The sequence below is a fragment of the Rhinolophus sinicus genome, chromosome 2, assembly GCF_057876585.1.
Source record: "Rhinolophus sinicus isolate RSI-liver-muscle chromosome 2, RSI-T2T, whole genome shotgun sequence".
Taxonomy (NCBI): Eukaryota; Metazoa; Chordata; class Mammalia; order Chiroptera; family Rhinolophidae; genus Rhinolophus; species Rhinolophus sinicus.
Window position 1 is genome coordinate 128,336,799 of NC_142502.1, and position 23,921 is coordinate 128,360,719.

General features: G+C 49.6%; 1 protein-coding gene across 11 annotated transcripts; it reads left to right on the top strand.

Annotated features, from left to right (window-relative positions):
* CAPG (capping actin protein, gelsolin like) lies at window positions 1–22,796 on the top strand. Of its 11 annotated transcripts, XM_074332267.2 has the most exons (12): window positions 1–152; window positions 2,934–3,033; window positions 6,816–6,871; window positions 14,409–14,444; window positions 14,616–14,788; window positions 14,876–15,030; window positions 15,216–15,383; window positions 16,530–16,679; window positions 17,048–17,140; window positions 18,068–18,200; window positions 22,001–22,089; window positions 22,620–22,796. In XM_074332267.2, exons 4-12 carry the CDS (start codon window positions 14,422–14,424, stop codon window positions 22,683–22,685), a joined length of 1,050 nt encoding a protein of 349 aa, XP_074188368.1. In that variant the 5' UTR covers window positions 1–152; window positions 2,934–3,033; window positions 6,816–6,871; window positions 14,409–14,421; the 3' UTR covers window positions 22,686–22,796. The 11 variants fall into 11 exon arrangements, with proteins under 11 accessions (XP_074188368.1, XP_088652194.1, XP_019570119.1 ...); XM_088796068.1 differs by lacking the exon at window positions 6,816–6,871; XM_019714560.3 differs by lacking the exons at window positions 1–152; window positions 2,934–3,033 and adding an exon at window positions 5,424–5,549.
* Window positions 22,797–23,921: the final 1,125 nt, after the last annotated feature.

The following is a 23,921-nucleotide window of genomic DNA, read 5'->3' on the forward strand; positions in this document are numbered from 1 at the left end:
GAATCCCCACTTGAGAGCCAGAAATCAGCTGAGAAGAGGCTTCTGGAGAGAGACTGCCCAGGCCCCAGAGGGTGAATGAAGTGGGTCCTCAGCACAGCTCATCCCACGGAGCAGGCTGGACCCGAGTTCCTGACTGGCACTAAAGGGTTTGGGTAAGTCCCTTCTGCAGCGCCGCAGAGGATCCCTGGGTAACGTGGGAAGCTAGGACAACAGGTCTGGCGCTTCACCCTGCGGTGTGAGCAGAGAACACTTTGAGAGAGAGCACAATGAATGAAAGTGCCCTGGTTATAAACTTCTTAGCAGCCCCTCAGCCTTACCTGGCATTGCCACGTAAAGCTGATGCCTGGGGCGCAGGGCGCTGAGAGCGGCCAAACACAGCTGCCAGAACATCCGGACCTACATCCCAGGATAGGGAGCACCCAAGCCTTCCCTGGGCTTCTCCAGACCTGAAGGCCATCAAGGGACCCTAACAGGCTTAGTCCTGCCTCTAGGTTGGGGCTGCTCCGCCCTCCAGGAAAAGGGAGTTCGCTTCAGGCGACGGAGGAGACGTCTGGGAGGCGCCCTGTGTCCCTCCCAGATGACGGGTCCAAGCCCCCACCTAGCACACCCTTCCCCTTAAGTCCCAGCCTTATTGGGAGGGCGGAGCAGGGAACCGGGACGGTGGGGGACAGAAGACTCCCACCTCCAATGGCGGAGAGCCCACCGGGCAACGGGGATCCCACCCGGCAGAACGCTCTCTTCCAGTAGCGAACGTTCCCCTCCTCGAGGCCCCGCCCCGCAGCCCACTGCAGGCTGGGATTTGTAGTTCATGGGGTGTGGGGCCGGCACGCCCGGCGCGTGTGTGTCTCTGTGTGTCAGTGAGTGTGTCTCGAGGTCCGCTGTGGCGTTACTGTCCTCCTGACCTCGCACGCGATGGCCCATTGGACCGAGGCTTGGCGTAGGGATCGTAGATCGCAGCTCCTTTGCCACGCCCCGCGGCCCATTCCTGCTGGGATTTGTAGTTAGGGCCTGAGTGGATGTCCCGCCAGAGCCCAGCCAGGAGTGGAGCCATCCTACTCCTTGTTTTCCTGTATGCCCTGGATCTGGAAAGAGGCCTTTGGCGGAGTTCCCAACTCCAGCCACGCTCCCTTCCCGCTGGTCCACCGCCCCTCGATGTATCTGCAGGTGCATGCAGGACCAGCCTCCAGATGGGCAAATTAAGGCACAAGAGGGGCAGAGCCAGCGCGGAGTGGAAAGGCGGGAGAAAAACGCTGGAATGAGGCCTAGGCCTGGGAGGCCCAGCCTAGGCCTGGTGGGCAAGGCTGGGCTAGGAGAGGGTCCAGAGCCCTTTCAGTTCTTAAGAGTCTGTGATCAATGCTCTCTCAAAATGATGAACAAATGTGTTCCAGGGCTGGCTGGCACATTAGAGCTGACTACCTTACAAAGTTGACAGATAAAATTTTTATTTGCTGAATTTGGCAACTCTGCAGAGGGAGCCCATGGTGGGAGGAAGTATCTTATGAGCAAGAAAACAAAGAAATGGGGTGACCCTAGCCCACGGATTTGCTTTGAGGGTCAAATGGGCCTTATGTGTGGGGTGGGGGTATTTTGTAAGCTAAAGCGCAGGGCAGGGCATGGGTGAGGTGTTATCATTGCCAGGATCTGAACCTGAAGCACTGGAGAAAGCTGGGCCTTCAGGAGCCCCACTTTAAAGGGGAAGGTACACTTACTATAGTTATGTAAGATGTCCCCATTAGGAGAAGCTGGGTAATAGAGGCATAGGACCGCTCTATACTATTTTTTTTTTTTAAGTTGGGTGCAAATGGGTCAAGGATGGACACTTAAAGGTTACAAAGCCCTTTTGTTTTTATTTTTAATGTTCAAAAATTGATTTTTCAATTACTGTTGACATACAATATTATATTAGTTTCAGGTGTACAAAACAACATAGTGATTTAGACATTTATATATCTCACAAAATGATCATCCAATAAGTCTATTACCAGTCTGACACTGTACATAGTTATTACAATATTATTGAATATATTCCCTATGCTGTACTTTACATCCCATGAATCTTTTTTCAATTATAGTTGACATTCAATATTATATTAGTTTCAGGTGTATAGCATAGTGGTTAGACATTACATAATTTATGAAGTGATCCCCGATAGTCTAGTGCCCACCTGACACCATACATAGTTTTTACAATATTATTGATTATATTCCCCATACTGTACTTTACATCCCCATGACAATTTTATAACTACCAATTTGTACTTAATCGCTTCACCTGTTTCACCCAACCCTCCTCCTATCTGGTAGCCATCAGTTTGTTCTCTGTACCTATGAATCTTTGTTTTGTTCTTAAGATTCCACATATAAGTGAGATCGTATGGTAGTTGTCTTTCTCATTCTGACTTATTTCACTTAGCATAATACCCTCTAGGTCCATCCATGTTGTCACAAATGGTAAGATTTCATTCTTTTTTATGGCAGAGTAATATTCCATTGTATATGTATATATACCACATCTTTATCGTCTATTGATAGGCATTTTGGTTGCTTCCATATCTTTGCTATTGTGAATAATGCTGCAGTGAACGTAGGGCTGCATATATCTTTCTGAATTAGTGTTTTTGATTTCTTTGGATAAATTCCCAGAAATGGGATTGCTAGGTCATAAGGTAGTTCTATTTCTAATTTTTTGAGGAACCTCCAAAAATTTTTCCATAGTGGCTGCACCAATTTGTATTCCCATCAACAGTGCATAAGAGTTCCCTTTTCTCCACACCCTTACCAACACCTGTTTTTTTTTAAATAAATTTTTTTGGGGAACAGTGTGTTTCTCCAGGGCCCATCAGCTCCAACCTCCAAGTCATTGACCTTCAATCTAGTTGGGAGAGCACAGCTCAGCTCCAAGTCCAGTCGTCGTTTTCAATCTTTATTTGCAGGGGGCGCAGCCCACCATCCCATGCGGGAATTGAACAGGCAAACTTGTTGTTAAGAGCTCACACTCTAACCAACTGAACCATCCGGCCGCCCCTCTGGAAGGTAAGCAGCAACTTGTCTTCATTCTAGTTGTGGAAGGCGCAGCTCATTGGCCCATGGGGAATCGAATCGGCAGCCCTGTTGTTCAGAGCTCGCGCTCTAACCAACTGAACCATCCAGCCGCCCCAACACTTGTTGTTTTTTGACAGCTTTACTGAGTGTACAATTCAGTGTTTTTAGTATATTCACAGAGTTTGTGCAACCATGACCACAATCTAATTTTAAAACATTTTCATCACCCCCAAAGGAAATCTGTATCCATTAGCAGTCACTCCCTAAAATGCCCCCAACCCCTCTAGCCCTAGGCAACTACTAATCTACTTTCTATTCCTATAGATTTGCCTATTCTGGATATTTCATATAAATGAAATCACATAACATGTGCTCTTTAGTGACTGGATTCTTTCATGTAGCGTGATGTTTAAAAATTCGTCCAGGTTGTAGCATGTATCACTATTCTGTACTATTTTTGCAACTTTTTGTGAGTCTATATTTTGAAATAAAACTCAAATAATAATAATAATAACCAAGATATCTAAAGGGTGAGCAGAGGTAAATGTGAAAGGACTCACAGCTGGAATTAGCATTCAATGATGAGAGTAGGGTGGGCCTTGGAAGGGGAGGAGGGAGAGCAGGGCCTGGCAGGGAGGAGGGGGCCCATCTCAGCCCAGCTTCACCTCAGGAAGCTGTAGGCACTGAGTGTTGGTGGGGGGAGGTGTTGTGGGGTCCCACCACCTGGCTTCCAACCTATTCTCTGGTAAATTATTTTGACCTAAATTTGCCTCCATTTCATCATCATTTGTATAATGAGGATAATAAGATGATCTACTTTAGAAGGTAAATGAGAGAAAATCACATAAAGGACAGTGTGAGGACTCAACAGTGATAGATCTTATCACGACCTTACAGTGGTGAGGAGGATCCAGTGTGACTCTGGCCTTGAGGAGTAAACCTGTCCTCTTGTGTCCTCCCTGGGGACCAGCTAATCACTCAGTGCCCATCCCCACCATCACAATGCTCCTTCTGGCTGGCTCATGCTCATTCATACTGTACTGGACAGTCCCACTTTTCCAAGAGGTTACCAAGGAATTCCAGGGTGTCACTGTCTAGGATGCCCCTGAGCACCCAGCAGTGATTTAAAAAACAAAACAACAAACAGAAAACTTTCAAATCTTGAACTTTATGCAAAAAATATTGCCATCCAGACCCCTGGCCATTCCTCAGAACGGGTTGAAATGATCTAGAAAACTTCATTGCAGATCAAATTTAAAGGCTAGAAGCATCATGAGTCAGTGCTTTCAAAGGAATATTTTGGAGAATTTTAACGTTGCAATTTTTAGGTATCGAGTATTGAGACAGATCCTGGTCAGTCCCATATGCTGAGGAAATGCAACAGCTGGGCCTGAGCTGCACCTCTAGACTGGAGCCAGAGGAGCCAGGTGCCAGAAGGGGACTCACTCTTTTGTAGGGGACTTTCACTTTTCTAGTGCCTGCATTCTACTGGGAAACTGAGGCTCAGAGAGGGCCATGTGGCAGGGTAGTTAGAAGCCAGGTAGGGAGAACTCACTTAGGGAGAATCGTTTGCAACTTCAGGAAATTCTTAGCCCTGGAAATTGGTTCATAGCCTGGGTCCACGGACACAGAAGCAGAAAGCTGGCTGTCTTGTGCATCCTCAGACCTTGGCTAGAAACCAAGCAGCCAAGACCGGAAATCAGTGTCTGATGTCTTCCTTTCCCAGTTTCTTTCAGCCAGATGTTTGTCCTAGGAGTTTATTAATATTAATAATAACTGTCACAGCACCCTGCATGTGTCCGGGCCTTTTTCCCAAGAGCCTACCATACATAAGTTGTCTCACCGGATCCCCACAGTACCCCAAGGTAGGAGAGCTGGGATATTGTTCCTCACTTCACAGGCAAGGAACCTGTTTAAGCAACTTTCCCAAGGCGACAGAGCAGTACTACAATGTGGAGATTTTGCTCTCTAATCTGTTAAAACATCAGTGTAATTTTTTGGAGTGTCTTTTACCTGCTGAGTGCTCTACTGGGTGCTAGGGTCACAAGGACAAACTGACATGGTCCCTGTGAAGAGGTACATGTTGCAGACAAGAAAAAGTGGTGGTCAGGGAACATTCTGGGGGTGGCTGTAGTGGAAGTGTTTTATACCTTGGTAGGGATGTGAGTTACATTGGATGTTTGCCTATGTCAAAATTTGTCCATTGTACACTTACAATTTGTGCATTTCACTGTAAATTTTACGTAAAAATGCAGAAAATGGGAATGCTCTGGAAGGACTATGCCTAGCAAGGCCTTGGTAGCTGTCTGGAAGCAGGCCAGGGCTGACTAAGGAGGTTGCCCATGGATACAGTTCCACCTTTGCTTTGCTAGTGGCTGTGGCTGAAAAGTTTTCTCCTGGAGGCTGTAGAACCAGAGAGTTTAGTGGCCGCCCCGCCTAGAGCACCGAGGGAGCACTCAGGAGAGAGTGAGGGCTCACTGCCATCTCATAGGAGGAATATACAGCAGGTGAGCAGTAGGTCAGGGGAGGAAGGACGAGGGGAGGGAAGGTGGTCTCTAAGCATTCCTCAGGTTGCCCAGCTTTGCACAGATGGCAAAGGGCTGAACCAGGCTTTGAATTGCTTCCCTTACCCTAGGTGGAAAAAAGTCAAGCTGGTTGGAAATTTTGAAGCTGCTTCCCAAGAAAGGAAAAAGCCCTCTTACAACTGTGTCAGGGAGCCAAGGGCTACGCCCTGATTCTGATGCCTTTTGTCACTTGACATCTTGTGGGGTTTGCCTGCTGCTCATGACTCTCCCCATTTAGAAGCCAAGTGCTGTCATACTCACCTCCAGAAAGCTTGGCTTCCGGTGCAGCAATGGCTGGCCTGTTTTCAGGGGCGCCCCAGGTGGTTCAGGCCGGCCAACCCCTCCCTCTGACTCACTCGGGCCGCATCTAGTTGCTCACGTCGAGGGGCAGCGGAGAAGGCGGTCTCAGCAACGCGGCCAGGCTCTGGAAGACAAGTAGCGCCTTGGGGTCTGACCGCCGGGGCTTAGGCTCGCCCTGTGGGGGTCGTAGAGGCTAGGCTGCTTTCGGGCCGCCTCCTCCGGGCGCCCCGCTCCCCCCTCTCTTTGGGGCGCCCCCGCGTGTTGAATCACGTCTGCGGCTTCCAGTAAGGAGGGGCAGGAGAGGGCGGGCCCGTGCTGAGAAAGCTTTCTTGTACTCCGTTTGTACCAAACTCTGAGCATTCCTGCTGGGGGTGACCGTACCGGGAGGAAAAATGTGAGTCTGGTAAAAACAAATTTTAAAATCTTGTTACCAGATAATGTCATTAGCGGGTGCATTGTTAAGAGTTACTAGGCACTGAGACTCCCGGGCTGAGTGACCTGCTCTTTGTTTCGCTGTTAATTTGCAAACCTTTTCCTGTGGTGACAGGCCAACTTTAGCTAGGTAGGTGAGGCTTAAGTGTGGAAAACAAGCATTCGTATTCATCCTTGTGCCACGGGTGGGCGCACAGAGGCCGGAACCTAAGACCTCCCCCAGTTTCTGCACCGGTGCAGACCAGTGTCGTGGAACCCCCTGGGTGGGCGTGGGGTGTAGTAAGGGGGGGGCGATTCCTGCGCTACCCCAAGAGCTGGAGGAGATGCTGAGCCTATGTACTGGGGTCTTCCTAATAAGTTCTCCAGGTTTATTAAGTCTAGGAAAAAGAAGTCTAGGTTTATTAAGCATCTGTTATTTGCTCATTAATTATATGATGTCATTTGATCTTCACATTTATCTTTATGCTCATTTTACAGATAGGGTACAGGGAGGCTCCAGGAAGTTAAGTCACTTGTCAGAGGAAGCGCAGCCAGTAAGTAGCCAAACTATCCAACCCTGCCCACTCTACTCAGCCTCTGCCCAAACTCTGGTTCTGGTGGGGACAAGGCCCTGCTAGGATTCCGACCCAGATTACCCAATTTTTTAGGCCAGCGTTTGGCCATGGAGACAGATGCCAGCTAGAATTGGAGGTTGTTTTGAAGAGAATATTTAACTTCCCGTCTTGCTCTGGGAATTTTACAACATGGATTGATTCAGTTCCATTGCCCACACGGATGCCCCCTGGGTGGGGTCCCTGCTGCCCTGCCCAGGGCAAGGGCAGGCTTGTGTCCAGGACAGGTGTGTCCGTCCTGGCCGAGGAATCGTGTGTGTATGTGTGACTGTGAACGGGGTGCTCTCTTTCTCCTGGAGCGAGCACACACGGGCTCCATCCACTTCATTCTTCCACATGGATTCAGAAGGGAATGGAAGCTTCCTTTGCTCTGCCTCCTGCTCCCTGTGTGATGGTGGACTAGTCACTTGTGCGCTTAGGGTCTCAGTTTCCTCCTCTGGAAAGCGAGCAAGCCGGTTAGACCAGACTAGCTCTAGGGTCCTAAGATGTGATGTAGGCAAGACGGTTGCCCCTGGTTCGATCCAGAACTACACTTATTGCTGTCCCTCAAAGGGCCTAGTGCAACAGCCACGATTGTGTGACAGATAGTAAAGGTGTGGTGAATGAATGTAAAGTTGACCCAAGGTCGACTTGAAAGGCCTCCGGCATTCAGGACACTACAGAATCAGTAAAGAATGTTTCCCGGCCTCAGCCACTTGCTCAGAACTGAGCTCTAAAAAAAAAAAAAAAAAAAAAAAATCAAACGAATGGTCAGAGCAAGGAAAAAGACAAGTCTGGAGGAAGAAAAAGTCACTGCTGAGGCAGTGACCCCACCCAGGAAAAGTGACTAACGTAGTGGAGCCTGGGGTGGGCAGATGAGCTGCCTGAGGCTGGTGAGTGAACAGGGCCCGTGGTGGCTTTCCTGTCGTGTGTGTGGCTCTGCTTGCAGGCCATAGACTCAGAGATGCTGACTCTGTGGGAGAGACCAGCAGTTAGCTGAGGCCACTGGGGAGGCCTGGGGCTGGGGTGGACCTCTAGCCTCCCTGTGGGTGCCTCCCAATAGCCAGCCTGGCCTCAGCAAGGGCTGGGGATGGAGCTGGGGTGGGGCAGGTGGGTGGGGCGGCTTGGGAGGAGTCAGAGGGAAGTGAGAGGCTGGGGTGGGGCAGGCAGGTCAAGGAAGCAGAGGCTAGAAAGCAGAAGTGGAAGCACAGCTGCGGAAGGGTGAGAGTGGGCTGGGTGCTGGCTGGCCAGGATCCTCTGTGGTGGGCAGGTGAGGGCTGGCTGCCAAGTCCTGAAAAAGACTCACATTTCTGGAAGCTGCTTTGTCCAGGACCAGGTCTGGCAGCCTACTGTCCTGGCAGCTCCCCGCCAGGCTCCAGGTACCTTATCTGACGGAGCCTCTCAGCTGCTCTGAAGGACTGTGGGTTGTGATCATATTGGTGAGAAACTCCTGGGTTGGGGCTTGACCTGACAGGGGCCACCATTTCGAGTAACTGGACTCCTGTAGGTCTTCTCTCCACACGGAAGTGCATTCAGATTTGAGGATACCTGTCCCTAAGATAGGATGATGGTGTGACTAGATAGGTGGGCTGGAGTGATTGGGGGAGGGCCTGGAGCAGGCCTAGCATTTGAATTCCAGTCCATTATTTTGCATATTCAACAAGACCCCTGCTGAGGGTCCAGCAGCCTTCCTGGGGTGGGATGGGGAAGGGAGGTGAAGGTGGAGCCCGGCAAGGGTAGGGGTCCTACTTGGTGTCAGGGGAAAGAGCACTGGCCCACAAGTTGCCAAATGAGGCGTCTGGAGATCAGCTCTCGAGAATGCCCGTTCCAGACTGGGAGCATCTGGTGTCCTTTGGTGTCCTTTTTTTTTTTTTTTAAAGATTTTGTTGGGGAAGGGAAACAGGACTTTATTGGGGAACAGTGTGTACTTCCGGGACTTTTCCAAGTCAAGTTGTTGTCCTTTCAATCTTAGTTGTGGAGGGCGCAGCTCAGCTCCAGGTCCAGTTGCTGTTGTTAGTTGCGTCAAATTGGCAACCCTGTGGCTGAGAGCCTGCACTCCAATTAAGTGAGCCATCTGGCCACCGGGGAGCTGAGCTACAACTCATTGATTTCATTCTAGTTGTGGAGGGTGCAGCTCGCTGGCCCATGTGGGAATCGAACCGGCAGCCGCGTTGCCCAGAGCTTGCGCTCTAACCAGCTGAGCCACCTGTCTGCCCCTGTTGTCCTTTTTTTTGGTTGACATTCACCTCTCCATCCCTTTTGGGGGAGAAGAGTCACAACTAGGGACTAACAGGAACTGTGAGGTGAAGGGATCTGTTAGGAATCAATGGACTTAGTCTAAGGAGAGCAAAGGTGCCACCTGAGGACAGCCGTCAAGCATTGCCTTAAAGGCATGCATATCAGCAAGACTACACCCGGGTCCCCAGAATGTCCTCAAAGGCAGGCTCCTGGGCAGGAATCCTCCCCCACCCACAGCCCCATGACCATCTGACTGGATCCTTAGCCTCTGCTTTCTTTGTTGGGGGCTACTCTAGCCTGTCCAAGCTTGTTGAAATTCTGTGCTCTCAGGCTCCATCTGGTCTAATAATTGGAGCCCAGTAAGTCCAATTAATCAAATGCATTCTCTGAGCACCTGCAGGGTGCCAGGCATAGTGTGAATTTCCAGCTAGATCCAGAAAGGCAAAGTACAGTCCCTGTCCCAAAGGCCCTTATAATCTAGTAGGGAAGATGGCAGGCCCAGAACTCACTGAACTATAGCCGAGTGGGAAAAATAAAAGGCTGTGACGTAAGAGGTATAGAAGAGGCTGCATGGAGGGTAGGTGAGTTCCCCATCACTAGAAGTGTTCAAGAAGAGATGGAGAGGGAAGCTACAGAAGGGATTTCTGCGCTTTGTGTGTATGGGTGTGTGTTGAGAGGCAGATGTGGAGTAGGATTAGGTAATCATTAAGATTCCTTCTAACGCTGATATCTATGATTCTGTGACATCCCCCACCCAGGGGATGTTTATCTGTGGTCCCACTGGTTATGATGGCTCCCTACTTCATGGGCTTGTTTCGGTCTTCATTTCTATGCTCCTCACCCCATTCTGCCCAGTGCCAAGCTCCCATCGTGGACCTTGAATGGAACTGAATGAACCCTGTCAGGCTACTTGAGGAAGGCAAGAATATCAGACATATCCCTTCTGGCTAAGACATGAAGCTGTCAGGTGCTGCTATAAGGTAGCCTGCAAGCAGGGATTGAAGTGTATGCTCCCAGATGAGAGGGCTGGGAGAACTCCCAGAGAAGGCTGAGGCCAAGGAATGCCCTGGAGGGCTACTTGGCCAGCTGGAACTTGATATGGGCCTGGAAGGGTAGAAGGACTTGGATGGAGGTGAGGGTGGAGGTGCCCACTGAGGAGGCTCAGGGAGCTGTGGGCTTGGGCAGAGGGGCTGGGAGGGACAGGAGGGAATGAAAGGCCAGATGTCATGCAGACCCTTGCCTGTGAGAGCCTGGAGCAGAAGGCTGAGGGGCAGGGATCTGATGGGGCAGCAGGAATGTCAGCCCTGACCCAGCAGTAGCGTCACCTGGAACTTCTCAAACACTTGATATCAGGCTCCGCCCCAGAGAGTCTGATTTTAACTGGTCTGTTATGTGACCTGGGCATTGGGATTTTTTTACAACCCCCCTGCCCTCAAATGATTCTAATGTGCAGGTAAGTGTGAGACCCTGTTCTGGACAGTTAACTGGCAGCATCAAATCACCTGGAACATACGAGGTCTGACACGTTCACGAACTTATTGCAATGATGTTGCTAACCTTTTTTGATATCAGAGAATTATTCATTATGAATTTGTACCAACTGGACAAACAGTTAACCAAGTTTACTAATTGGAAGTGCTGAAAAGGCTGCGTGAAAAAGTTAGACGACCTGAACTTTTCACGAACAATCATGGCTCTTGCATCACGACAATGCACCAGCTCACACGGCACTGTCTGTGAGGGAGTTTTTAGCCAGTAAACAAATAACTGTATTGGAGCACCCCCCTCCCCCCACTCACTTGACCTGGCCCCCAATGACATCTTTCTTTAACTGAAGATGAAGGAAGTATTGAAAGGAAGACATTTTGATGACAATAAGGACATCAAAGGTAATACGATGACAGCTCTGATGGCCATTCCAGAAAAAGAGTTCCAAAATTGCTTTGAAGGTGGACTAGGTGCTGGCTTCAGTGCATAGTTTCCCAAGGGGAGTACTCTGAAGGTGACCATAGTAATATTCAGCAGTGAGGTATGTAGTGCTTTTGCTAGGATGAGTTCGTGAACTTAATTGTCAGATCTCGTATGTTCAAAGTGCTGACACACAGGGCCCCCCCTCTGGACCTCTGGAATCCAGATCTCCGGGATGGGTTTTGGGCGTCCATGTTTTTATAAAATCCTGAGGTGATTCTAACAGGCAGCCTGGGTAGAGAGTTAGGGCGATGAAGGAGCAGGCAGCCAAAGCCCTGTCATCAAAAATCTGCAGTGGCTCCCCTGGGCTTAGAGCCCCGGCATGTGGGCTTCCTGCTTTTGAGTTATAGCCTGAGCTCTCAGATTGGTAACACAGCATGAAAAAATAGTAAAGCTGATAATTGGCCCTCTTGTTTACACCATCTCTGTTCCCAAGCTCTCCCCAGCCTTGGGCTCGGGGCAGCCCTTCATCACTTCAGACCTGAGTCATAGACTACTGCTGCCTGTTGCAAGGGATGTGGGTACAGCATGTGATCCTCTGTGGCCAGGAGAAATGTTCAAGCTTCCCTCCCCTCAAACTTCCCCCTCATGCCTCCCCCCTTTGGGGAAGTGTGGTTCCAAAAACTGCCTTCGGCTGTGTTGTAAGTTAGGAATGGAAAAGAAAAGTCATAATTCACATGGTATCTTACATCCGTTAACCACTGCCCGTTTCTCCCTATTTGCTACTCAGACACAACCCGCTCTGCTCTTCCATTCATCCTCCAAAGGTTTTTCTTTGCTCTTCCTGCTTCCCCAGCCCCCAAGAATCAACTAATGGTGCTATTTTGCCACTTTACTCTGAAATTCCCAGGCCCTTACCCTGTACCACTGGGGCTCACCTTACAAAAATGCCAGGATTCACCTTAGAAAAAAAGCATGAATTGTGTTGAAGTGCTTGTTGGTGTCAGTTCTGCATTTTAAACCAAAAAAAAAAAAAAAGAAACCCTCTAGTAATAGGAACATATAAGAAAGAGAGTGAGTGAAACTGTAGCTACTGCATTTGCTGAATTTTTAAAAGGCTAATATATTTTTTAAGTGCTTGCCTTTAACATTTTTTCCCCCTGAATAATTTTTGTCCAAAAAAATTATTGACCTACAGAATATCACTGACCTACAGAAAAAGATGATGTCCATCATCCTGGCACTTGAGAGGAGCTGGGGATACAGAAATGATAGCTGATGCCTGGGGATGGGAGAAATACCCCAGGGAGGGAGTTTAGAATTAGAGAAGGTACTAAGTTTAACGTTAGCTGTAAAGCTTTTTCTTTATTTATTTATTTATTTATTTTTTTTGTTCTTTATTTTTGGTAGATGCCTTTTATCAGGTTAAAGAATGCTAAAATTTTTTTTAAAAAATCAGGAACGGATATAGAAATTTGCTAACTGCTTTTCCTGCATGTATTGAGATAAAAAAAATAGTTAATAGGGTGGATTACATTGATCGATTTTCAGATGTTAAAACAGCTTGCATTCCTGGGATAAACCCCTATTTAGTCAGATGTTTTACCCTTTTTATATATTACTGAATTCCGTATGCTAAAAGTTTGTTAGTATTTTTTGTGTCTGTGCTCATGAGTGATATTAGTCTAATTTTATTTTCTATAATATGTTTATCTGGTTTTGTTATATCAGGGTAATGCTGGCAGCATAGGACAAATTGGGAAGTGTTCTCTTCTGTTTTCTGGAAGAGTTGGTATTATGTCTTCCTTAAATTTTTGGTAAACCATATCTGGACTTGGAAATTTTTTGGAATGGGTAAGACGTGTTAACCTCATTTCGGAGGTTCAGGTTTTTGATGACATACTGCCTGCCTTCCCACCGGTGCCTCACGAGCGTCACCTCCCCCTCCCGGTAGCTACCCCTGCCCCAAACCCACAGGTAGCAGTAGGTGGCATGTTCCTGGCGCGTGCCCACACTGGCAGAAGCAGGCCACAGTGGGACACCGCGCAGCCCCACCAGGGCGCAAGCGTGAAGGCCCCGCCCCAGCTATAGCGATCCCAGCTGGTGCATGCCCTCCAGTTCAATTTCTTTAATAGATATTAGAACTTTCATAATTTGTATCCTTTCATGGAATTTGCTTGTGTCGTATAAGTTGTTGACTATATCAGCATAAAGTTTTTGTAATATTCTCATTATCCTTTTAATATCTGTAGAATCTGTAGTGATGTCATCTCTTGTTTCTGTACTGGGAATTTGTGTCTTTTTCCTGATCAGTTTGTCTAAAGATTCATCAAGTTTGTTTTTTTTCCCCCAAAAAACTAGCTTCTATGATTTTCTCTATTTTTGTTTTCTATTAATTTCTACTCTTATTTTTTTATTTTTATTTTTTTTTTAGATTTTATTGGGGAAGGGGAACAGGACTTTATTGGGGAACAGTGTGTACCTCCAGGACTTTTTTCCAAGTCAAATTGTTGTCCTTTCAATTTTAGTTGTGGAGGGCGCAGCTCAGCTCCAGGTCCAGTTGCCCGTTGCTAGTTGCAGGGGGTGCACCCCACCATCCCTTGCGGGAGTCGAACGGGCAACCTTCTGGTTGAGAGCCCACACTCCAACCAACTGAGCCATCCAGGAGGCAGCTCAGCTCAAGGTGCCTGGTTCAATCTTAGTTGCAGGGGGCGGAGCCCACCATCCCTTGCACGACTCATGGAGTTGAACCGGCAACCTTGTGGTTGAGAGCCCACTGGCCCATGTGGGAATCGAACTGGCAGCCTTTGGAGCTAGGAGCACGGAGCTCTAACCGCCTGAGCCACCGGCCGGCCCTCTACTCTTATTTTTATTTTTCTTCTGATTATTTTGGGTTTAATTTGCTTTTTCTTTTCTGTTTTTTTTTTCTTTTTCTTTTTATGGTGGGAACTTAAGTCATTGATTTTAGACTTTTCTTATACAAGCAGTTATTGCTCAGAGAGCTGTATTCCAGCCTCATGCAATGCCCAGAGTGAGGGGTCTGGAAGCAGAATGAGGGTGAGAGGTCACAGTAAGGGGAAGACGCTGGCCCAGGAGCCAGAGACCTGGTTTTCCCTACCCTCTCAATAGCTGTGTGACTTTGGACTTAGACTTTCTGAGCTTCAGTTTCTTTGCCGGCATAATGGAGTCAGGGATAATCTCTTCTTGGGGGCTTGGAAATGAAGTATTTGATGAATGTGAAAGCACTTGGCCTCCTGGAAGGGCCTTCCCAGACCAATGTGAAAGGTGGTTGTCATGGCATTTGTAATAATGATGGCTTCTTCTGTCTTTCCAGATCCAGAAACAGCATGTACACACCCATCCCCCAGAGGTAGGCTGTGTACCCCAACCCCTCTCACCCTTCCCTCCTTCATTTCCAAGGACTGCCCTTCATTCCAGCCACCCTCCTCCCCATACCCCAGTCCCCAGTCCTGCGCAGGTCTCTCTGCTTGGGGCCGTTCCTCAGAGGCCCTGGCACTGCCAACCTTCTCCCCTCCTGCAGCAACTCTCCATTCCTGGCCTCAGTGCAAGACCCTGGCCTGCACGTGTGGCGGGTGGAGAAGCTGAAGCCGGTGCCGGTGGCCAGGGAGAACCAGGGTGTCTTCTTCTCGGGGGACTCCTACCTAGTGCTGCACAATGGCCCGGAAGAGCTCTCCCACCTGCACCTGTGGATAGGTGAGGGGCTGGGGCCAGGGAGGGCCCTGGGGCCCTGGGGCTAGCATGGGTCTCACAGGCCTGGTCCTGCCCCTCCCACTGCCCCAGGCCAGCAGTCCTCCCGGGATGAGCAGGGCGCCTGCGCTGTGCTGGCGGTGCACCTCAACACCCTGCTTGGGGAGAGGCCGGTGCAGCACCGAGAGGTACAGGGCAACGAGTCCGACCTCTTCATGAGCTACTTCCCGAGGGGCCTCAAGTACCAGGTCAGCCCTCCATGCAGCTTTCCTCAGAGCCTGCCCCCCCTCCCAGCTGCCTTTCACCCTGCGAAAGGCCCAGGCATCCTTGGGGCTGGGTCCTCCCCACCTTTCTGCCCGTCTCCCAGTGGGATGGGGTACGGAGGGCCCCGGGCCTCGCGCCAGCCCACTCAGGCTGGCCATCTGGGCTGCAGGAAGGCGGAGTGGAGTCAGCGTTTCACAAGACCTCCCCAGGGGCCACCCCGGCTGCTGCCAGGAAACTTTACCAGGTGAAGGGGAAGAAGAACATCCGTGCCACTGAGCGGCCGCTGAGCTGGGACAGCTTCAACACTGGGGACTGCTTCATCCTGGACCTGGGCCAGGTAGATGGCAGGGCAGGACTGAGCACTCTGTCTTTTCAAGGGCAGGAACCAGGAGGCCAGGGAATAGCAAGAGAAGCTAGAACTCCATTCCAAGTGGGACCTTTTCAGCCATTAGAAACATCCCTGTATTCGGAAGGATAGAAACAGCCCTCTGCTGTCTAGCCACTGCCTCTAACACTGAAGCCTCCTCCCTCCTTCTCTTAGACCATTGTCGTTGTGAGTTAGCTGCCTGCCAGACCATTTGTTAATTTATTCCCTCATCCGTTCACTCAGTGAATCTGATGCCTGCTCTGAGCTAGCACAGGGACCACGAATTGCTTGCCCTGGGGAGGCAACAAGATGACCTGGCCTGTCACTTGCTGTAGTCCGTGGCAGGATGTGATGGCGGCTCTAAGAGAAGCAGCGACATGTGCTGGGGGACCCTGGGCAGGGAGGGGCTCTCTAGCCTGCTCCAAAGCCATTGTCCCAGGAAGTGCTATTTGACTAGACCTTCCCAGAGGGGAAATGCTATTCCAGGCAAAGGACCGGTGAGCTGAGGCCCTGAGGTGGGGTGTAGACGTGCATGTTGATAGCAGGTGCAGGGTGGGAACAGGAGCCGTGGGAGTGCAAATTGCTAAGGAGGGTGAGACCCAGGTCATGAGGAGTCTGACCGAGGAGTCTGGGTCACATCTGATGGTGCTGAAGAGTTCGGGCAGGAAGGTCAACCCAAGAGGGTTGGGAAGGAGGACCAGAAGCAGCGTAATGGAGGCAGGAAGACCAGCTCAGGGGAGGTGATGAGGGCTGTGCCTCACAGGGGTGCAGGCAGGATGCTCAATGACGGCATTCACCCATTCATTTAGTCAATAAAAAAAATATTTGTGTTGTGCAGAAATATGTGCCAGTCTCTGTTTTAGCACTGGGCATATAGCAGCGAACAAAGCAAAGTAACACAGCACAAAACACTCATGCCCTAATGAAACTTACTTTCTAGTCAGGGGAGATAGATTATAAACACAATTAAGACGTCGAAATATATGCTATGGAGAAAAGTAAAGCAGGAGGGACATGGGGGGCCGGGCAGAGAAACACAGAATGTCATTACCATCCTCAGAGAAGCCTTGTGGCTCCTCCTGCCTTCTTTTACGCGAGCTTCCCACTTCCTTTCAGAACATCTTTGTCTGGTGTGGTGGAAAGTCCAACATCCTGGAGCGCAATAAGGCTCGGGACCTGGCCTTGGCCATCCGGGACAGTGAGCGGCAGGGCAAGGCCCAGGTGGAGATCGTCACAGATGGGGAGGAGCCTGCTGAGATGATCCAGGTGGAGGGGGATTTTGGGCTGGGTGGCCCCTGCTTGGAAGCTACCAAGAGAAGCGGTGATCAGCTGGGGGGCATGAGGGTGGCCAGTGGAGGACTGGGTGGGGGCATCTGGGGCACTGCTCAGGGCTGTGGCTAGCTCATAGGGTGCTTGGTGTGATTTAGAGTAAAGTACATGCCCCTGTGGGCAGGTGGACCAGTGGCCTGGTAGGTGGGGTGGCTTGGACCCAGACCTCACTCACCTCTGCCGTTGCCCTTGTGTGGGACAGTTTGCCCCACAAGAGGCAGTGGCCCTGGGTGTGATGGGTTGGGAAGTTCCGGGACAGGTGCCCAGGAATCCCTGGAAACCTGGTCTGCCCTTGACCCCTGCAGGTCCTGGGCCCCAAGCCCACTCTGAAGGAAGGCAATCCCGAAGAAGACCTCACAGCTGACCAGACTAATGCCCAGGCCGCAGCTCTGTATAAGGTGGGCATTCCGGGTCTGCCCTGGGACCAGGCAGAGGGTGGGAGCCTGGTGCACCAGGGGCTGAAGGAAAAGGAGAGAGCAATGGGAAGTTTGGGCCGGGCACCGGGGTGGTTTATGTAGGGCTAGGAGTGAGAAGAGGATGGGAAGTGGGCAGATGTCAGGCCCTCCTGAGGAGACAAATGCCACTTCAATTCTACGCCCTTCTTGGAGAAGGAGAAGTTGAGCTTTACTTTTTGAATTCTTTGCACTTATTTGTAATTTGGAATCCATTTAATTTCCAAATGGAATCACTGATGAGGGTGATGGGAGGGGTGGGGGCTGCCTGGGATTTGCCTGTTAGTGCTGTTCTCCCTGTGCCTTCTGTTCCTGGGGCTTCGGAGGTGGCTGGGGGCGGTGGTGCAGGGACGCAGCCTAGTCCTACTCCTTGGGCAGAGGTTCGGGCTGTGTGCTGGGAGGAAGAGGGTGATCCAGCACTGTTCATCTATTAACCGAAAAATAAAAAGACCTTCAAAGTGAGAGGAAATAAGCATTTATTTGAGATTAAAAGAATAGCTCTTATGGATGTATTGATTCAGGCAGAAACCCAAATAGTGTTCTGATTAGGAGACAAAGGCAACCAGAATTTATGAGAAAGGGAAAGGGAGCAATTACATCAATAGAAGGAAGGTGGGGATAACATAGTGATACTAATTCTGAAGAATGTTTTTCATTTTTGGTCTGGTAGTCATCATATTTGCTTTCTTGTTACCTTTGTAAACAGTTATTTGAGACACAGTGTTGCTTAGGCCTAGTCCAAAGGTTATTTTGCCCTGTTTAACATTCTAAAGGTTTGAGGTATAAGATGTTCAAAGCAATTCCTCTGGGATGGCAGTTCTGGCTCGTTTTAAAGGGGCTGCATTTATGTTATTTTGACACGCCCTCTCCCAGGTCTCTGATGCCACTGGACAGATGAACCTGACCAAGGTGGCCGACTCCAGCCCCTTTGCCCTCGAGCTTCTGATACCTGATGACTGCTTTGTGCTGGACAACGGGCTCTGTGGCAAGATCTACATCTGGAAGGGTACGTGTGGCTTCTCTGCTCCAGCCTGCTCTGACCCTGGAGGGCTCAGCCTGCCTGGCTGCTTTCAAAAGACAGTCTCCGAGAGAGAGCCTGGATTCTCCAGACCTGACATCTAGACTGAGGGTTTTCTCTTCTCTGTTCCCACTCCTTAGATTCTAGGCAAACATTCTGAAACTTGAGCATGCCTCAGAATCACCCAAGGGCTGAGGGCCTGTGAAGACAGGTAGCTGCCCTCGCCTTCCCCCCACCCCCCTATTCCCCTTTCTGATTCACTAGGTTGGGCTGGAGCCCAGGAATTTGCAGAGCTAACTGGCTCCCAGGCCTTGCTGCAGGTCCAGGGACCACATTCTGGGGACACTGACACAGAGCGCTCCTAGGCCTTCAGGGTCGTTGGGACCACTGATCCTGACATTCTGCCTTGAGGTGTGACAGAAATTTTAGAGAAATTAAATCTCACTGTATACAGTGGGTAGTGAACTGGTAGAGCTTATTTTTCTAAGAGATAAACCCTGTTATACAGAAGCTTGTTCTTTGGTCTGACTCTGAAGTGTTGAAACAGAACTGAGTGTCTGAGTGATACTGGGAGCTTATTACCTTCTCCCGACTTGTCTTTTCTTGAGCATGTCTTACTTACCTCCCTGACCAGATTATAAACTTCTTGAAAGCAGCAACCATATTGTCTCTAGTATCTTGATGGTATAGTATTTCCTCAAGAAATATCTGTGGGGTCAACCAAGGCAAAGAAAAATTTGCAGCCCCAGCCTGGTCAGGAAGCTAGAGAAGTGTTAGGTGTTCTGAGGATGGCTGCTTCTAGGCAATAAATAATACTGTAGCTTCAGGGATGGGCCTGGAGCAGCAAGCTGCCTGGCAGGTTTCTCAGTTAAAGATTATGTGTGTTGGAGGTGGGGGTTGGGGGGGGGTGCTACTGGGGCTGCCTTTGCCCTCCTGCCTTCCCCATGGAACCAATTCCAAGCGTTGGTGATTCTCGGAGGCCCACAAAAATGTACGAGGTGTGATAAAAAATATGGCAAATGTTTAAATAACAAAATTTTTACAGTAAAAGACACACTGACATTAATCCCCCTGAATATACTCCCCCTCGCTTCAAACACACGTATCCCATCATTCTTGCCACTTTCTGAAGCAGTTCTGGAAGTCCTCTTTCGTGAGAATCTTTAGTTGTGCTGTCATGGCTGCCTCGATGTCCTGAATTGATTCAAAACATTTACCTTTCATGGTCATTTTGACTTTGGGTAAGAGCCAGAAGTTACACGGTGCCAGATCCAGTGAATAAGGTGGATAGGACACACTAATATTTTTATTTGACAGAAATTGCCATGTACCAGAAGCAATGTGTGACACGGAGTGCTGTCATGATGGAGGATGACTTATGGCACACTTTAAAACATACCTTCTCTCAGCCGTATTGAAGATCCCTGCCTTTCCATTGGATGCACTTGGCAGCAGCATTCATCATATTTTTTTTATCTCAACGAAAAGGTTCCGTGTCACACATCGCTTCTGGTACTGCAATTTCTGTCAAATAAAAACATTACGGTGTGTCCTCATCCACCTTATTCACCCAGATCTGGCACCATGCAACTTTTGGCTCTTCCCCAAAGTCAAAATGACCATGAAAGGTAAACGTTTTGAATCGATTCAGGACACCAAGGCAGCCACAACAGCGCAACTAAAGACAAGAAAGCAGACTTCCAGAACTGCTTCAGAAAGTGGCAAGAATGATGGGATAAGTATGCTTGAAGTGAGGGGGAGTATTTAGAGGGGGATTAATGGCAATGCGTCTTTTACTGTAACACTTTTTTTTTTTAATTGGGGAATATTTGGGAACAGTGTGTTTCTCCAGGACGCATCAGCTCCAAGTCAAGTCATTGTTTTCAATCTGGTTGTGGAGGGCGCAGCTCACTGGCCCATGTGGGAATCAAACCGGTGACCTGGGTGTTATGAGCAGTGCACTGTAACCAACTGAGCCAACTGGCTGCCCCATAATAAATTTTTTTTAAATTTAAACATTCACCATATTGTTTGATCACACCTCGTATTTAACCCCAAGCAAAGAACAAAACCATTTTGGAAAGAAACCAGAGGAGAAAAAAAACAGGAAACTTGGGAGCGGGGAGAGAGGTATCTCAGGTAGCTGGTTAAATCACAGGAAGGATACAGCACACTAATTTGAGATACAGTGTAGCTAGCTGCATTTTATAGCCTGGCTGGTGTTACCCAGCAAAGGCTTGCTGTCTCGTGCAGAGAAGCCAATACTGTGGCACCAGCCTTTTTTGTTTTTTTAGATCATGATTTTTTTATTCTGTGGTTTAAAATGACTGATCAGCATAAAAAATTAAAGGGCCTTTATCCAGAGGTTGGAGTGTCCCTAATTTAGAGATTAGAACCCAGGTATCCCCTCTACCCAGCACCATAGTGAGGTGGGCTGAGGGGTAACTATGGCACCAGCTTTTCAGAAAAGAAAAAAGTTTTGTTGCAGAGCTGACTAGCAAGGAGACAGGAGGCAAGGCTCAAATCTGTCTCCGTGAGCAAGGGCTTGGGGTGGAATTTAAGAGGTTAAGGAAAGGACGGGCAGGTATGTGGAAGTGCTGTTGGGCAGGTTTCAGTGGGAAGGCTTTAATGCCGGATCTTCCTGGATAGTGGACCTTTCGCTTCTTAAAGGGTTCCGGTGATCAAGTTCCGGTCAAGTCCCAGCTTTTTGGTTCTGTTGGGGGTTGAGACAAAACTTTGGTTCTGGGTGTAATGAAAGGTCAGAATTCTCCTCTGCATGCTTTGGCTGCATGACTTCATGGTTTTGTTCTGAGTTGTTGTATCTTGTTAGAAACAGGGTAAGGTCAGTTTGAGCTGGTTCTGCAGTTAGTGTGAAGGAATAAAAATTCACCTGAGTAAAGATCTACATTTAAAGGTCATGAATCAGGCCACATCCCATCTAGTAAAGAGAAAGGGTGCTCAGAGGAGCTGTACGAAATGGAAGGTGTCTATAGGCAGAAAGAGAATGGGACAAGGAAGTCAAAAGAGTGGATTATTTTAGGCAAGGTCACGTTTACTTAGGGGAAGACCGGGGGTCTTAGCAGGCAGATATCTCACTCATGCTGACCAGGAAATTCCAGACTGATTGGTTTTAAAATTCTCCTGTAGGGAGAGGCTGAAACTGCAGTGAGGTTAGATATTAAGTCTTGGTGGATCTAACCACAAGTGACTCCATGACATTGTTGTCTTGGAAAAATGCCTTAAGCTGGAGACCATTTTGCGTTGTTAACAGGACTGCATTCGGGAGGGAATGGATGGCTCTGTGGTTTTCCTTTTCATATGCTTAGTTGGCATAACTATTAGGCTGATGTCTGCTGCGTGGCATTCTGGGAGTAAGACTGGAATAAGTCACACCCATTTGTCCTAGTCAGTTGTACAAAGAAGGCTTGATAACCCTACACTCAGCAGACTCAGGAGGGGTCCTGGGTGGGGGCCATGGCTCTAACGTCTGAGGCCAGGAGAATACTAGTTCTCGTGACTCTCCCTGGGGCCCTGGTCCGAGCAGAAGGTTTGGATGATTAGAGCTGGCAGAAGAGCAGTTTTCCTCTGGCTTGGAGCTGCCAGATTGGGAGAAGTCTCAGGGGGCTGACTTTATACCTCCAAGAGCTCCTCAGCATTGTTACCACCTCCTGGCCCATTTATTTTAAAAGTTGCCAGCTATTCTGTGGACTTCCTTAAGTTTCTTCCAGAAAGATGGGATGTGGACTAGAGAGGGTCCCTGATCTTTTTAAAAATCTCCTATGACCCAGGGCGAAAAGCTAACGAGAAGGAGCGGCAGGCAGCACTCCACGTGGCGGAGGGCTTCATCTCCCGCATGCGGTACGCCCCACACACTCAGGTGAGGAGACACTGGGGCCCAAACCCTCCTCCTGGGCCCTTCCCATGGCCTCCTGCCCTCAGGCTGGACAAGAAGAGCAGAAAGCCTCGGGTGTAGTCAGGAATAGTCGGGCCTCCCTACCAGGCCCACCCTGTGGGAAAGCCCCTCTCGATCCTTCAGAATTTAAAAGTATATGTTATTTTCAAAGAGGGTGTGGGGCAGAGGCAGCTCGTGCACCTCCTCTGGGCCTTTGTCCCTAGCTGGTACCGCCGCTTCTCACCCCAGCACTGCGACTCCACAAGTCATTCCAAGGGGAGCTGATACAGCTCATGTCTAATCGGTGCATCTATCAGACTGTGCGCTTATGTCCTTGAAGCAGCGTTTCCTCAGCCCGTGTCCCTGTCATCTTTCTCATCTCTTGGCTTTCCTGGAGGAGCACCCTCGACCTGGAGGGCATGTGGACTCAGGCCTGGTACACAGCACCCTCCTCCATGGCTCCGGCCTTCCCCAGCAACCTCATGAGCAAGACTTCTCTCCTGCTGTCCCTGCAGGTGGAGATTCTGCCCCAGGGCCGCGAGAGTACCATCTTCAAGCAATTCTTCAAGGACTGGAAGTGAGTGGGCGTCTCCCTGCGCCCACCTCCTGCCTGCCTGCTCCTCCTCCCGCTGCCTGGTCGGTGCTGAGGTGCCCCTGCAGATGCTCAATAAAGGAGACTTGTGCTTTCTTCACTCTGCCTACACTGGGAATGCTACCTGCCCCACCTACTCACCTGGGCTCCCTTGCTGGGGTCGAGGACCCAGGTGACAATACCCTCACTCCAAGGGGCCAGAGCTGGCTTTGCATGATTAGGCAGAGGGGCCAAGAGTCCCAGTGGGCCTGGCAGGTACTGCTGTGAACCCAATAGGGAGGTGGCACAGCGCCAGGCCCCAGGATCGCTTTCAGCCAGGGGTTCAGTTCAGTTTCACGTTCCCAACTGGGAGAAGGCAACAGGCTGGGGAGACATCTCGGTTCAAGCCAGTTTTTCCTCAGCTGCCCGGATAACCCATCGCAAGGCAGCTTCCAAATGACATATGCTCGCCAAGCAAAAGCACTTTTCACTACTGTGCAGAAGTCTGGCTTGTCACTTCGTAGGCACATTGCATCATGTATTAGGCTGATGGGCCCAGGGCCACCATGGAGCTGCTGGAAAAGCAGTGGATTGGTGTCGAGTCATGGGTTCTGGTTCTCACCCTGCTTCTGTTTCATGCTGTTCAAGTTGCTTTTCCAGGTCTAGGCCTTACTTCATTCTCTTGTATAACGGGGTGGTGGCTGGAATATCCATCCAAGAGGCTAGATAGCTAAATAGGGGCAGAATGGAGTGGCTCTGAAGTGGTCCCATCCTGGAGGGCATGACCCAGGGTGCCAAGAGCAAGGCGGGAGCTGTGTGAGCCTGGTGAGTCTCTACGGCCGGGAAGGGCTGCGGCCATCCTGACCCGCCCTCACCTGTGGGCCCTCAGGGCTCTGTGCCTTCTGAGCTCTGACATGCTGGATTCTTCCATCCCAAAAGAAATTCTGATCAAGTGTATCTTGCTGATTTTGTGCCAAGAAGCACAGAAAAATCAGCTCCCTGTATATCCCCCATCTTTCTCTCTGCAGAGATGGCCAGTCACCCCCCACCCCGACGGCCAACATAGCACGTGCCAGGGATGACTTTTAAAAAGGATAAAGGGCTGCACCAAATCTGCAGTGGTTCTGACATTTTTAGGGTAATGAAGCATTTTAAGTCTCCCATGAAAGGCCTTTCCCACCCAAAATAATGCAGGTGAAGATTTTTGCATCTACTTCTAGAGGGTTTAGATCCTCCTCAACAGTCC

What these genes read in the sequence shown, in the direction of transcription:
- CAPG (XM_074332267.2), top strand. Translation starts at nt 14,422, where the DNA reads ATGTACACACCCATCCCCCAGAG. An exon ending in AGGCCGCAGCTCTGTATAAG is followed by an intron (nt 17,141 to 18,067) that starts GTGGGCATTCCG and finishes GCCCTCTCCCAG; the next exon opens with GTCTCTGATGCCACTGGACA. An exon ending in GGTACGCCCCACACACTCAG is followed by an intron (nt 22,090 to 22,619) that starts GTGAGGAGACAC and finishes CTGTCCCTGCAG; the next exon opens with GTGGAGATTCTGCCCCAGGG.